Below are 16566 nucleotides of genomic sequence, written 5' to 3' on the forward strand. Positions count from 1 at the left end.
CTGTGATGTTTGTAAACCTGTAGAAAAATGTCAACAAATATTAAAAATTTGAATTTCTTTAATTATAATCTGTAATTTAATCATTTGTTGACTCCCTGAAGTTTGTTTCAGTCAATTGATGATTGCATACAATAAATTTGAAGAGATGACATCGTAACTCAAGGTGGCTGGGAGGAATTTGTAATTGTTGCTCTAAATTGATGATAATAGCTGATTGAGTTTGTAAACCAACTATTTACAGGATGCATGGGAATAGTCATGGATATGCAACGTGGTATTTATTCACCCAATAAAATCAACAAACTTTCTGGAGCAGATGAACCCACTAGGAAACAGAGAAGTGGATAGCATTGAAGACACCATGAACCAAGAAAAGATCCATTATATGAACCAACAATGAATGCACTATTTGAACATGAATCAAATGGAACACTTATGAGACCTAAGCTAATTCCTTGGCCATTACATGACTCTGATGCACCGCAGATTTGGCCTGAAGATCAGGACCATCGTGGTTTCACATTCATTAAATCAATGCAAAACTAGATCGTAGCTAAAAAGACATTTATAAAACAAACTATTGGAAAATGAACTAACTTGCATTTCATTGGATAGTTCCATTTTAGAATGTAATTCAAGCAGGGGAGATAACATTGGTGCAATAATGGTAACTATAATTTGCAATGAATAGCTATTGATGTTAAATAATTTCCTGCAATTCCCAATAATTATAATCTGGAGAGCATTATTTTGAATTCCAAAACAAAATTGACAAGGCACCCATATTACTTCTTAATTACATGAATAATAATCTATTACATGGATAACAATGTTGCTTTTTTTATGTTGCAAAATAGGTGGCTGCCAGCATTTAACTCCCAGTGCTGAAGATTGAATCATCTGACCTAAAAGTCCTTATTAAAATGTAAATAGCTCGATTAATTATTCTGCATGCAGTTGATATATATTGTTGCTTTTCACACATTTAAATCAGTTTCCTAAATTTACATTACAAGCTATCAAGAGGTTCAGGACCACTACAAGGGCTCAGCTTTTTCAGGGTGACTGAGACATGAATAGATTCCAAGTTTTTAAACTTTTAATAAATTCAACACATTTTTCACCTTCAAGTAATTACATGGCATTGCAGTTTGAATATCCTTAATATAGTTTGGTGATGTGGTGCTTTCACTTCTACCTTCCCCATTTTATAACATCCTTCAAGGTTAAATTTATCCTGGAAATGGAGATTAACCCATAGACAGGGTTGTATTATTGATAATAAAGGCCATCTACGAAAATACTTAAAATATTGATGGAATAAGTGATCAAAGGTACGTAGCCTTCTTTTTCCAGAAATAGTCATTTGTCTTCATTTGGTTGATCTCAACCAGAGGCAATGGTAACAGAAACAGGGAATTTGGGATGGCTGGATGACAATTCCTGCTCCTTGTAATAATCCAGTGACTCTTGATTCAAGTGCATGCTAACATACATGTATTATTTGAGGACTTTAAAAAAAAATAATTGTAAACCAGCACATCTAAACTGGTGAAAATTGTAAATCAAGAAAGATGCTTATTATGAGGTCAAATGCATTATTTTTTTCAACAATGGAAATTCACGACATTGTAACTGTGATATTATATAGGGCTCCTTTAATTTGGGAAAGAACAGAGTGAACATGGCACAATAATCATGGGACTCCACAGCTAGAAGTCAATGCTCTGAGGGATAGATTACTACAAGAGAGAGAGAGAGAAAGGAAGAGAAAAAGCATTGTCACCGGGCAACACAAGTACCATCAGAATGCAGGAGCCAGTTGAAGAAATTCATAACCAGTGATTTCCCCTCAAACACTTCATAAAAACAGTGCAAGTTTTGAGCATGGCTCAGTGGTTGAGCATATTATCAATCCTTTAGGTTCACATCACTCTCCTGGACTGATAACTCAATCCAGGTCTACAGAGGCAACAAGCTTCCTGACAGCACTCCTCTACCAATATGGAGAGATTCTCCCCCAGATCATGCCAATGTTTAGCCTTCAACCAGCATCACTGAGAAAAGATGGCACAATAATGATCAGAATTCTCTTTGTGGAATTTGAAATTGTTAAAGGACTTGCAGTCAAAGAAAACTTGTTCTTTATTTCTTAGTAAACAATGAATGAAAATGTGAGTAGAATTCCAAATGACCTGTATTATTTCACAAAGTAAACAGTACATCTTCCCTTCGACCTTTTAGCATTTACCAAATTTATTGAAAATATCATTAATTCCTGTGGAATGGAAACAAAATATCACAGGAGAAGGCTTTTCCAGTAATGGTGGAGGTGTCAGCCAGCAGTTTGGAAGCATGAAAACCAAGCAAACTAAAGGACCTACCTTGTCAGGATCTGAGGCAGTTATCACCCATACACAATGTGTATCACTGTCATACCGAACTGGGAAATTGGGGGATGAAATAACTCCAGAGGGACCATTCAAATGGGCTCCACAGACTCGAGCTGTAACAAAACAATTTGAAATAATTTACAGCAACGCTCAATTAGTATTAAGAACTATTTGTCACTGTGAATGGAAGTTTGTCTTTTAATACTATTAAACTAACATTAAATCCATACATCGTACATTGCTGGTAAACCTTATCTCAATTCATTTTTGCTGAAAGACACTATATACAGAATGAGAGTGGCTGATGCAAATGGAAAGTTTAAAATAAATTGGATATATTTTCCAAAGCAATAAAAATGCTGTCAAATTCAACAATAAAATATGTTTCACAGCTCATTAAATCTTTGCCCTCATGGTGCAGCAATTACTGTTCTTTCAGTTCTGTTTTATGACAAATGATTCCCTAAATCTAAATCAATTTCAAGGGAGTATAATGGTCTGGAAGTAAAATGAATACAATAATGACACATGGTTGTCACCACTTGAAAATGAACTATTTGAGAATCCAGATGAGCAACATGGAAAAAAAAGCATTATAAACAATATGAGTGTGCGACACAGGTGGCTATTAGCTGCAAGGTTCCAATACAATCAAGGATAGAACTGATGTCCTGTTCTGGATGCACCCTTTCCTTGATCGTTACTGCAATACGATTCAGAATCTATTTGGAATACTACATATTATAGTTCGAGTTTGAACAACGACAGAGGAAGTTAAATAAACTGGTAACAAGACTTAGGCCCATGAACTACAAGCAGAGATGCAGGAAGCTAAGAGAATGAAGAAAAGGCAACTCAGCGGAGATGTACGGAGTGGTGAGATTAATGGGACTACACTAACTACATCATCCACAAGTAAAAGTTAGATTTAGCTGTTTCACAAGTCCTGAGAACAGATGTTCTGTATCCGGCCTGGTGAAATAAAAAAATGCACGCCAAAGGTTAATTTTATAATACTCTGCGTCCAGTGGGGTTGAGAAGCACCAGCATGAACCTCAATAACAACCTACTTCGATGGTTGGCGGGTGCCAGGATGTGAGAGATCTCCTGCAACATGCTCCCAATGAGTTACTATGATCACAGAATGTGTACTTTTTAACTTCTGGGTCAAATGGATTCTTACTTTTTCAGTCTGTTATTTAACTGGAAAACAAAGAAGTGAACAGAATGATTCAGAACCAGTGATTTCCCCTCCAACCCTTCATAAAAACAGTGCAAGTTTTGATATTCATTCAAGGTTCCATTATCTTCCAAATTTTATTCCACAGATCATGAGAAAATGAAAGGCAAAGACTCATGGTGGATTTTTATTATCAGCATTTTGAAAGACCATGAGCAAGAAATGTTTCATCTTGTATTCGTATGGATGAGTTCCAAGACAACACATGGATGAAGGAAAAAGTTCTTTACTTTAAAGTTGTTGTAAACAGCAGCATGAGGCAGGCCATGAGGCTGCAAGTCTCCATTACAGATACTGCATACTGTGTGTCTCCTGCTCTGTTTGGCCCCTGGTGGCAGCCAAGTATAATCAAACAGCAAGGCCTTGCTAGTTGCTTTGCAAACATGATCACGATCATTACAAGAATTATCCAGAGCAGCAAATGATTTGCCCATATTTACTTTTCCTATTTCGATCTACTATGTATTCTCCAATTTTGCTGCAGAAGTTTCAATTTTTCGAAGAATGGTCCCTTCGTGATTAATGCTCCATGTATAGCAGCAGTGTCCAGGTTGCGAACAAAACCAGTTGCTCACAGTCTAATAGTCACCATTGTTACATTTCATAAAAGTAAGGTCACCATTCGTTGGGTGGAGGGAAAGAAACTTAACATGTTTGAACTCCACCAGGAAGATATTCTCGATCACAAAACCTTTGGAAAAACAGATGGATTTGTCAATCTATCTCGATTCCATCCAACAGGCACTGTTAACTGTAAATATTTCTGCTATATAAATAGCAAAATATTAGATGTAAACACAAAACTGCTATTGAATAATTGTATTTTCTTGAAAAAGAAACAAATGGAGTTAACTGGGGATGTGGAATGAGCTTCCGGCAGACGTGGTCGAGGCGGGATCATTGGATACATTTAAGGAAAGACTGGATCGTTACATAGATAGGAGGGGACTAGAGGGGTATGGACCGGGTGCTGGTCAGTGGGACTAGGAGGGTGGGGATTTGCTACGGCATGGACTAGTAGGGCCGAACTGGCCTGTTCTGTGCTGTAAGTGGTTATATGGTTATATAACTAACATTAAATGATGGAAGATCACTGCCTTGAATGTGAACACTTTTTTTTATCTTCACAGATACAGACTGACCTTGTGAATACTTAGAGAAATTTTATTTTCTCAGATTTTCAACACTTGGAATACCTTGCTTTCTGATCAAAAGACAACTAGAAGATAAATCCATGTGTGGGATATGAACTATTTGATTAAGTCCCACATTGCCCTTCATTGAAGGAAATGTGCCATCATTATTTGGTTTAGTCTTTGTCTGATTCCAGACCTTTCAATGTGGTTGACCTTTAGATCTGTCTTCTGAAATGATAAATTACTCATGTTAATTAAACAATGAATTCCGACCTTGACAATGATCTTCTCATCCCATTGAAGAATTTTTAAAAAGTATCCATGAATAATGAAAATACAATAACTATCATACACAAAATTCATGTAGTTTCCCAAGACAAAATACTGAAGATGTTAGAAATCCAAAACTAATGAAGAATTCCTGGAAATGCTCAGTGGGGCAGGCAGCATTTGTGAAGGGAGAAAGACTGTCAATGTTTCAGGAACATGAAAGGCTGACTTGCTCCCTGATGCGCAATCAATTGCACAACGAATGAAACTGAAGGCTTTGAATTGCAAAAAGGTGGACTGCATCCCTGTGTTGGTCACTCACACTGACCTGGGCTTGAACTGGGAGTAGGCTTGTGGCCTACTCATGAGCTGGCCAGTGACAGCAAGGTCAAACATAAAAGGTCATGTAATTTACATATAACAAATATGTACAATAGTGGTTTCATGACACTCCCATTAATAATTTTTATGTCTTTTAATCTTTAACTCTACCCAGACATTATTATTTCTTGGGGCAGCATGGTTAGAGTGGCGGTTAACACAACACTATTACAGCACTAGCGAGGTTTATATGTTCTCCCCATGTCTGCGTGGATTTCCTCCAAGCACTATGGTTTCTTCCCTATTATGTGCTGCCAGTTCATTTTCATTTGTGTGGGACTGTCACATTAAGAGCTAACAAAATCAAGCTTTGGAGATTAACTGTGAGCTGACAGGCGAGGACAGGGTGGACTCGTTTTCACTACTTCTGAAGAGAGAGGAAGGGCCTCTGAAACACAGGTGCAGAGATGATGGCACCAGCGTATTAAAGAAACAGTACGTTGTTTGATTGGGGCCATTTTAAGGAAGCAGCACGAGAGCAGCAGCTTTTGGAATAATATGGTGCTAAAGTGGCTTCATGTGGTAATGGACAATTTGTCTGATTTCTCCCTGTAAGGAGAATGAATATGCTCCACCATGTCCAAAGGAAAGGTCACTTTTGAAGGGGGATTGGTGTACCACACTGGTTCTGCGTGCAGCAGAAATTCTGGATGTTGATGTGATCATTGTGGTGGTCATTTCAGTTGACCCACAAAAGGGTTCGAGAAGCTTTGTGAAAATCATTTGCTTTGTTTCCCCTATGCCAGCTAGGAAAAGGGGAGTTTTGTTTACCATTTGTCTGAAAAGGACCTTTCTCTGGAGCACATCAACAAGGAATTTGAGTTTGCCACAGTCTGGTCACCTACTCTGTGATTACTTCTTTGCATCAATTTAAAACCTGCATTTCTGAGACCGATCTTTGAACTGACATTCCAGTATTGTGCCTGAGTTGTAATGTTTTGGGGTCTGCCACACCCCCAACACACTCACATGTATATCACACATAGTTGGGGGTTAGGTTTAGATAAGTTAGATGAGGTGTTACATTATTAGTAATAAATGGTAAAAATGTTATTTTAGATATAACACTATCTTGGGAAATTTCTATTGCTGCTGTCTGAGCATGTAACATCCCGCCTTTTAAAAAATATGGGAGTTGTAGATAAATTGGGGTATTTGGGGACACAGGCTGGAAGGACCTGTTACTGTGCTATATGTATACATTTAAATTTTAAAATATTAAATTTATCAATTTCTAGAATTTTAATTTAAAATTTAGTGAAGGCAACTTGAGGAGAGTCGCAGGCATCACTGGAGAATTTTTCATGTTAAAATCTAAGGGAAAGAGATGGGCAGAAATGGCAAAGTGCAAAATATCATGTGGGGCAGCATTGAACTGGCCATAAAACAAGAAGAAAACAGAGAAATAACCTATAATAGACTTAAACAAATGAGGAAACCTCAAAATGAAATATTCAAAAGGTGTTGAAAAGTCTAAAATAAGAACATTTCAAAGCTTCAAAAACTTCTAAAGGCAGTTAAAAAGTAAAACATTTTAAAAAATCTACATTAATAAGCCATTAGAGATTTAGAGATTTCAATTAACAGTTTGAAAATATGTTTTTGAACCAAGAATTAACCTGGAATTTTTTTCAAATTCCAGACTTCTATTTTATTTATTTTAATCCAATCAATGGGAGGATGGTTCTTGCTATACCTCCAGCATGAGATTTCTGTAATGTAACTACTCGATGTTTAGTCCAGGTTCTTGTTCCAAATTAACTCCATGATGATTTTAGCATTGAGATACAACTTAAAGACTTCCAGCAAAATATTCAAGTTCACACACACAAACAAAATTCTCAAAGGTCCTGTAATCTTTGCAGGATAATAAGTGAAAAGAAAGTTTTGCAATCATTACTCCCACATGATTAGGTCCACTGCCTCACAAGTTTAATCCTGCTTCATTCCAAATCCTCTTGATGTGAGAGAGAAATTTTTCAACCCACTGAGCTAGCAAATCTGAAACTAATGTTATATTTGAGCTCTGACTCTCCAAGTCAGAAACACAAGACTCCTGAATTTATAGTTTGCAAATAGAGTACGGTATGTTAATAAACAGATCATTCATTGCATTACATTTCGAAAAAAAATAAAATAACCCTTTTCTGAGTATCACATGGAGACCTGACCTTTTAAGCTTCTGATTTTACATGAATTATACACGGCATCAGAAAAGAAATATTGAAAAAGAAAAAAAAGGAAAGAAAATGAATGAGAGCTTTCTTTTGGTGGATTATACGTCTTTAGCAAGCTTTGTAAATATTGCAAACTTAGCTCTTGAGTAATTACACTTCGTAATTCCTTTTGTAAGTTTATAACTTCTCTGAAGCTTCCTGCTTTAGGGTGAAAGTTCCCGCTCATTAACACTCCAAGTATTGCCTACGTTCAGAATGAAAAAAAAAAATGTTTTGGGCTCACTTTCTGAATTATGCAAGGTTTCCTCACAGCTGACCATCCATTGTTAAATTCAAGTAGAAATCCTCAATGCTTTCACTTCACTTTATCAGTAGGCAACACAAATTGGCTGTCTGCTCAGATGTGATCCCCAGCATTTGTATTTTGCTTGGTCTCATCTGGATGAGCTCCAGTATCAATGGGGTCTCTGTGATCTACACTAAATGCCCTACTTGAATTTGACTTCCCAGGTGCACTACCTCACACTTCAATGGATGAAATTTTGATTCAACTTTCCAGATCATTTCTGTCCACTGTGTCCTCAGATAACATTCCTTGTTGTCCATGATTCCACTAAGTTTAGCATCAACTATAAATCTTAACCATGTATATTTTCATCCAGGTCATTTATATTTCAAAAACTGGATAGAAGCAGCAAAACAAAATAACTATTTCCAGGAGAAATGTGGTGGAAATAAATTTGTCTCTGAATATTACTATAGCTAATCATACATGCTTCATTTTTTCTATTTTACGAGTTAAAAATACAGTAATGAATCCCTCTCATTTCAAAGTGATTATTTAAAATGAGCAGCTCATTCCATTTTATGCAATACATTTCTAATTTTTGGCATATTGTTAATGCTCAAATTAAACTATGAGATAATTAGATATTTTCTGAAAGGGACATTGTTCTGAATTTTATGTAACCTCCTGGACATTTGATCAGGATAAAGAAATTATGATGAATATAGATAGAGTGATTGCAAGCAACGCTGATGTTAGGTGAGACAAAACTCGAGGATATGGTTTAAGGGTGAACGTCGAGAAGGGGGACCTGCCTCAGTTAAAGAGTGGTGAGAGTGTGGTAAATGCTCTGACATTTAAGAAAAAATTGATAGGTACATGGATGGGAGGGGTATGGTGGGCTATATTCAGCGCGCAAGTCAACATGCAGGCAGAATAATAATTGAAGGGCCTTTTCTATACTGTGATTAGATGGGTTATTAGCCGGTAATTGGCTGGATTTCTGGAGGGGGTGCATACATGTACTTTGTTCTTTGATGGGAGAAACTCTGCATCCAAGTCGGTACATTTCGACTTTCTCAAATCATGTTTTATTTATTTCTTGAGACTGATATGAGACGGAGGCGTGATCCTCCTTGCATCAACCCATCTTCTCCTGCTCAGTGATCATTACTTGATGAAAAGGGCAAAAAAAAATGGAGCTAGGCTATTGTTCAGGCATGACCTCCACGAATGACAGAATGGGTTTGATGCATCAAGAGTCATTCATCTGCTTTTGAGTACACTTACAAGAGTATTCCGTCAAAAATAAAACTGAAAACTAAAATCCCACTTCTCTGCATTAATAAATTGCTGGGGCTTTAATGAAAATGTCACAATGAACAATATAAATTTCTTAACAAAGCTCACACTGTCATAATATTTAATTGTAGCTAATTAGTCGCTACTCACAAAATATACCTTCTCAATTTGAAATTCCTGGCAACTTCAGAAAGTGGAATCTTATCTGTAGTTCCTTTATTGTGGCCACCTACCTTCTTAAAATTATTAATTTTCCTCCAAGTCCCTGTTCCTTCAATCACACATTGGCACGAAGGACACATCAATTCACAGAAATGAAGGGATGGGTAAGAATAATGGCTCAGAACAACTGTGAAGGTGGAAACTAGTCATCTGCTCAGCCTGGCGATTGTCAGTAATTCCTCACCTCGGCAGAATGGTCTGTGATCACTCCAAGCTGCAAACATGTCAGTAACTCTGAGACAGGTGATGCTCTTGGACCCTTGCAACTCATAGCCTTCATCACATGAGAATTGGACACTGGAGCCCAGACTAAAAGGAGAAAGAGAAGCTGTTAGTTTTCCTGAACATAAAGTGTAAAAACACTGACATGCAATTTCATTGTGATCAGACTAATGTAACATTATGTCCTCTGCTGGAAGGGTTCAATCATTCATAACATACAATTTTAAGACAGACATTTTTAATGTTTTTTTTTCCTGAAATACATTCTCATTACAAGTGACAGATGGATAGGCTGATGAATAAGGTACCGTTTTTCCATACATCAAGTGACAAGAGTTGAGAAATTACATTAGGTTAAGGTCTTTACTCTCTCCTATCCTTTAACCCAACAATGAACCTCAAACCTCCCTGGTGGCTCTTCAGAAGTCAAACTTGGATTTCTTGAATCAGCCAGGGTTACCTAATTTGAATGCCTCACACCTGGACTTCAATAGAGAGTGGAGAGGCAATTCATCCATGGTTTACATTTGGAAAAGACTCAGGATTGTTTGCTTTGGCACACACATTGGCGACTTCAGTCCACGATAACAATGGCATATTTATTAATGTTGGCCACAGAGTTCTGGAATATGAACCGGTCAATGGACTTAAAGCAGTTACGTAGTATCCTCTATGTCCTCAGACCAGCATTGTATGATTTTATTTGCCACATCCTCACATAATAATTTCTGCTGATAAGCAGGAAAGAAGGTGGTGACCCGGTTTCCCCAAAATGCAGGCAACAGATAGAGTTGGTAGGAGCCTTTCATTAAATTTATGTGTAAGAGACCTCATACCATTGGAAATTTTCATTTGTGAACAGGTTAACTCTAACATTGAAGAGGACAGTTTACAAAATATAGGATTACATTGAAAAGGAAGATAATGTGTGTCTGGGGTGTGATGAGTCCATCAGTATGTTAGGTAATTTTCCTAGGCAGCAGGAGGAGTTGGTGATGTCTGTGAAGGGGAGGAACATTTTCATCACATTCTGAGCTGCATTTTGACCTTCTGTCATTTCTTCCAATCATGTTTTCTCCAAATCCACCAATCAACCTATGACTCCTGTATGCTTATGTAGGGTGGAAGGAAACCGGAGAATCCAGAAGAAAGCCTCGCAGACAAGGAGAGAATGTACAAACTCCTTACAGAGAGCACTGGACTCCAACCCAGGTTGTAATAGTGTTGCGCTAACCATTTTCCCTGTTAGAAATGAAGTCAGGGATCTAGTTGCAGAGGGAGGCACTGAGGCCTAGATCTTGAAGTTTGGGAACGTGCTTATGAGAGATATTGGTATTAAAGGCAGAGTTGTAATCTGTGCGTAGTTGTCCAATATAGGTGTCATTGGCATCCAGGTGTTCTAGAGATGAGTGGGGAGCTTCGGAGATGGCATCTGCTTGGCCGATAGGCAATGTGAAGAGGGTCAATGAGTGTGTAGCTGCCGTCAACAACATTCAGGCTACTGGTAGGACAAGAGATATGTAAGTGACATATGTATGTTAATCAGATTGAAGTCTCCTGCTATGATTAGTAAGGCCTCAGGATCTGCCATTTCATTAACTGAATGCAGTTTCATTGATGGCATGGATTTATTTTCTTTCAACAGGAGAAAAAGTGTTGTTTATGTGTGTAGGGTATCTAAGAACTGGCTTACATCACAAGGTATGGCTCTGACACATTGTCTATCTTGATCCTGTCATTAGTTAAGAGAGACAGCCTTCAAGAAAGGTTGGACTTGATTTGGATGGAGCACAAAAAAGATTTATTATGATTGCCTTAGCTGTAGCAAAAAAAATGGATAATGTCAACCTGGAAATCAGAAGATAGCTTGAGAATACAGCAATGGTACATAGAAATGAATAAATGTTTTCAAATGGAAAAAATAACATATAATTTAAGAAATAACATCACAGTATTCGAACAAATTTGGGAACCGTACATGGAACACAACAGAGAAGTCCTGCCACGGACCTCCACCCCCTAAAGTGATAGAAGGAGAAGACGAAATGAACTGACACAGTATGTAAAAGTAGATGACCCAAATTTCTTGTTTATTTTCATTGTGTGATGACATTGTTTAATGGGTTTAATGTATCATATATGTTGAATGTTGAGTGGGTGGGGAGGGGGGTGAAGGAGAGAGGGAAGGGGAGAAGGGGAGAAAATGACACTGTGTACATTCAAGAGGGAAATGTTTGTGTGTATTTTGGTCAGTATGGTTCATAGAGTGAAAAATAAAAAAATAATAAAAAAAAAGAAAGGTTGTATCGCTTTAGCTCTACCTCATTTTCTTTACTTATATTTCCAACAACATGATGAACCCCCCCAACCCCAGATACCACAGGTTCAGTCACCACTGACACTGTTAACCAAATTGAGGGTGCAGAAAGCCAGGGAGGTGTCCGCGTTGCACGCAGGATGTGAATATGTTAATATCCTTTCATAACTAAACTCCACAATACCACAGATGTAATCTGGTTTCAGGAATCACAGTGGAAGAGAGATAATAACAAAATAAAATCAAATTAAAATTCATGTTGATATGCTTCGTAAATAGAATCTCAACACTTTAATTTCTTAATAGATTTAGTTTCAATTAGAAATATTCCAGTTGAAATCTTTTAATCTAGTCAGATAAAAGGTGAAATTTTATTTCAGTACTGTGGCTCATGCTCTGAACACATCTTTGTTTTAAAATAAATGCATCTGTTTTGTGTTCTAGTTATAAATAGAACTCACAGGAAGGAATAGTCTGTGATGATATATTTCATCTTCCTGATATGGTGAGGCACCTGCCCTCTTTCGTGGAGTGAAATCTGCTTTGCACAATTCCCACAAAGGGGACACAATTCTTAACCTTTTAAAAAAGCACTCTATTACCTCACAGAGCTAGAGTGAGACATATATAGATTAGCATGTGACTGATTTCAGGAAGATGTATTGAATGAAGCATTGGTTTTCAAAATGAATAATATTGAAATCCAAATCTGTTGTAAATGTCAGAAAAAAAAATCCAGATTTCTCATTTTAATATATTGGTAATAGGTACTTCTTTATCATGTGTGGGAGAGTTGAGTGAAGAGAGCACAACTGGATTGGGTGCACACCAACGTCCCTGCTGCGTACAAGGTTGCCCTTCACTCCCACCTTAGATACCTGGATCATATCTTTATCCTGCTAACCCCAGCATATAGACCACTGGCAAACGGAACTAAACCAGTGTGTAGGGAGATCAGGACATGGCCAGAGGAGGAGTAGGGGGTTGGGGAGTTGGGGAGGGGGATAGCAGCACTGGAAGACTGCTCTGAGACCACGGTCCAGAGTTCTTTCAGAGAGGTGGCAATCTATAATGGTCAGGTAAACATCGGCCACGTGAGCCAATGCATTGAGGATGTCACCGAGATTAAATGCTTCACAACCAGGGTGAACCAGAAACCATGATTGGATACAGAGGTCCAGGAACTTCTCAGAGCTCATGATGCTGTTTTCAGGACAGGAGAAAAGATAGCATCAAGATCAGCCAGGGCTGAACTCTCTCCCAAAAGACAAAGCGTCGGCATGCACAGAAGATCTAGAGACAGTTGTAAGACACTGGTGGCACAAAGTGCATATGGAAAGGAATCAGGACTATCAAGACCACAACCAATCACAAGACAACCTTGCGAGTTAAGGACAATGACACCTCACTTCCCAACAGACCAAATATCTTCTATGCATGGTTCAATGAGAAAAACAGGCAAATGCTGAAGAAATCTCATAAGAACAGAAGAATAGAAGCAAGATTAGGCCATCTAGCCCATAAAGCCTTCTCCACCATTCATTGAGATCATGGCTAATCTGATGATAGGCTCATCTCCACCTACCCATATCCCTTAATTCCCCAACTATGTAAAAATCCCTGTGCCTTCCTGATGAATGGGGCCCCTGCATAGCCTGGGACAAGGTGAACCCATACAAGGCATAAGGACCAGACAACATACCAGATCAGGTTCTGAAGGACTGTGCAGAGCAACTGATGGAGAGTCATCGTTCAGTACTGTGGCTCATGCTCTGAGCACATTTTTGTTTTAAAATAAATGCATCTATTTTGTGTTGTAGTTATAAATAGAACTTCTCGAGAGTCCATCGTTCCCCACCACCCCCCCCTCCCCCCGGGCTTCCATCATCCCAATACCAAAGAGGGCACTGTAACAGACCTCAATGACTACCCCCTGTGGCACTGACCGTTACGAAATGCTTTGAGCGCCTGGTGATGGAACGCATCAAAGTGCATCTCACAGAACCCTCGATCCATTTCAATTTGCTATAGATGAAACTGTTTCACTGATGATGCTATAGCCTTGTCCCTCCACTCCATCCTGACCCACCTGGCGAACGACGACCCATTCACCAAGCTGCTGTCCATCGACTTCAACACAGTCTTTAAGACGATAATTCTCCAGAGGCTGTTGGAGAAGCTGTCCTCGCTGGGACTCAACACTCCTCTCTCTAATTGGTTTCTGGACTTCCTAATGGAAAGACCACAATCTGTCTGTCTCCGCAGCAGAACATAATGCACTGTCATGCTAAGAACTGAAGTTCCTCAGGGCTGTGTGCTCTGCCGACTCCTGTTCACGTTACTGACCGATGATCACATCAGCAGATCCAGTGGCATCAAGTGGGCAGATAACGCAACAATAATTGACCTCATCGGCAACAACAATGAGTCACACTGCAGAGAAGAGGTGGTAAATCTTGTCATATAGTGTGAGAATAACAACCTGAGTCCCAAAGTGAACAAGACAAAGGGAATGATTGTGGTCTTCAGAAGGACCAGGAATGACCAATCACCACTATGAATTATTAACAGAGTAGTGGAGTGAATAGAGAGCACCAAGTTCCTCAGAGTCCACTGAACAACTGACCTATCCTGGAAACACAACATCTCCTCACTTGTAATGAAGGCGTAAGTCCTGAGAAGACCGCTACTGGCCACCGTCCTGTTAACTTTCGACGGGAAACTATATCAATAGGATCCTGATCAGCTGCACCACGGTGTGGAACAGTTGCTGTAGAGATTTGGATCGCAGGTCAAACCACATGACTGTCAGGGCAGCAGAGAGAATCACTGGGGTCTCCCTTCCCCCATCCACATGATCTGCTGAAGAGGGGTGTGCAAAATTATCGAGGGTGCGTACCACCATGCATGTAGCAGCATTCAGCTACTCCCATTAGGAAAGAGACACAGGAGTATCAGAACCAGAACCACCAGGCTGAGAAAAAGCTTCTTCCAACAGGTAGTAAAACTGCTGAACAACCGAATTAACTGCTCATACTAATCTTCAAAGACTCGACTGTTAATTAAAGAATGTTTATTTATTTATTTTGTATACTTATCGCTTATCTATATGTGTGTAATGTCTGGTTGTGTGTCTGCATGTTTTGCACCAAGTACCGGATAACACTGTTTCATTGGGTTGTACTTGTACAATTGGATGGTAATAAATTTGATTTATACTATTATGCTGGTAAATAAACCAAATGCTCCCACAGACATTAGGTCACTATAATAGCATAGCGACACGGGTTCCAATTCGCCGTGGTGCGGTAGGTGTTTGTATGTTAAGGAGGTAGTGAAATGGATTCAGCAATGGTTGGATGGGAGGTGTCAGAGAGTAGTGGTAGAAAATTGTTTGTCCAATTGGAGGCCGGTGACTAGTGGAGTTCCTCAGGGATCGGTCCTGGGCCCACTATTGTTTGTTATATATATTAACGATCTGGAAGTAGGGGTGGAGAATTGGATAAGCAAGTTTGTGGATGATACAAAGATTGGTGGAGTTGTGGACAGTGAGGAAGATTACCGTAGATTTAAAGGTGATTTAGGTGTGGGCTGAGAAATGGCTGATGGAATTTAATACATATAAGTGTGAGGTGTTACATTTTGGAAAGGCAAATCTAAATAGGTCATATGCATTAAATGGTAGGCTATTGAGATTTGAAGAGCAACAAAGGGATTTAGGAGTGATGGTAAATAGTACCCTCAAGGCTGATACTCAGGTAGATGGTGTGGTGAAGAAGGCATTTGGAATGTTGGACTTCATAAATCGGAGTATTGAATTCAAGAGTAGGGAGGTTATGATGAAATTGTACGAGGCATTGGTGAGGCCAAATTTGGAATACTGTGTACAGTTTTGGTCACCAAATTATAGGAAAGATATAAACAAAATGGAGAGAGTGCAGAGAAGGTTCACGAGAATGTTGACAGGATTTCAGGGTCTGAGTTACAGGGAAAGGCTTTTTTCTCTGGAGCGTAGAAGATTGAGGGGGGACTTGATAGAGGTGTTTAAGATTTTAAAAGGGACAGACAGAGTAAATGTGGATAGGCTTTTTCAATTAAGAGTTGGGGAGATTCAAACCAGACGGCATGGTTTAAGATTGAAGGGGAAAATTATAAGGGGAACAAGAGGAGAAATTTCTTTACGCAAAGGGTGGTAGGGATGTGGAATGAGCTTCCGGCAGACGTGGTCGAGGCGGGATCATTGGTTACATTTAAGGAAAGACTGGATAGTTACATGGATAGGAGAGGACTGGAGGGGTATGGACCGGGTGCTGGTCAGTGGGACTAGGAGGGTGGGGATTTGCTACGGCATGGACTAGTAGGGCCGAACTGGCCTGTTCTGTGCTGTAAGTGGTTATACGGTTATATGGTTTTCCCCCGCATCCATCCTCTGGGTGTTCCGGCTTCTCCCATATTCCAAAGACGTACGGTGTTAGTAGGTTAATTGGTTGTGTGGGTGTGTTTGGGCAGAAGGGTTTTATAAACCTTAGTGATCACAAGCCAGTTTGTAAAGGAATTAATTTTTGTACACACACACACACACACACACACACACACACACACACACACACACACACACAC

The 16566-nt window shown here is 39.1% G+C and overlaps 1 protein-coding gene across 1 annotated transcript in view; it reads right to left on the reverse strand.

The window, feature by feature from the left end:
* csmd2 (CUB and Sushi multiple domains 2) overlaps positions 1–10147 on the reverse strand; it is a 539567-nt gene extending 529420 nt beyond the window's left edge. Inside the window, exons 1-3 of the mRNA XM_069896324.1 lie at positions 10110–10147; positions 9592–9716; positions 2385–2506 (exon numbers count right to left, since the gene is read on the reverse strand). Coding sequence (XP_069752425.1) covers positions 2385–2506; positions 9592–9716; positions 10110–10147 — 285 coding nt within the window. The remainder of the gene's footprint in view (positions 1–2384; positions 2507–9591; positions 9717–10109) is intronic.
* Between the last annotated feature and the right edge of the window lie 6419 nt (positions 10148–16566).

Source organism: Narcine bancroftii, chromosome 8, assembly GCF_036971445.1.
Source record: "Narcine bancroftii isolate sNarBan1 chromosome 8, sNarBan1.hap1, whole genome shotgun sequence".
Taxonomy (NCBI): Eukaryota; Metazoa; Chordata; class Chondrichthyes; order Torpediniformes; family Narcinidae; genus Narcine; species Narcine bancroftii.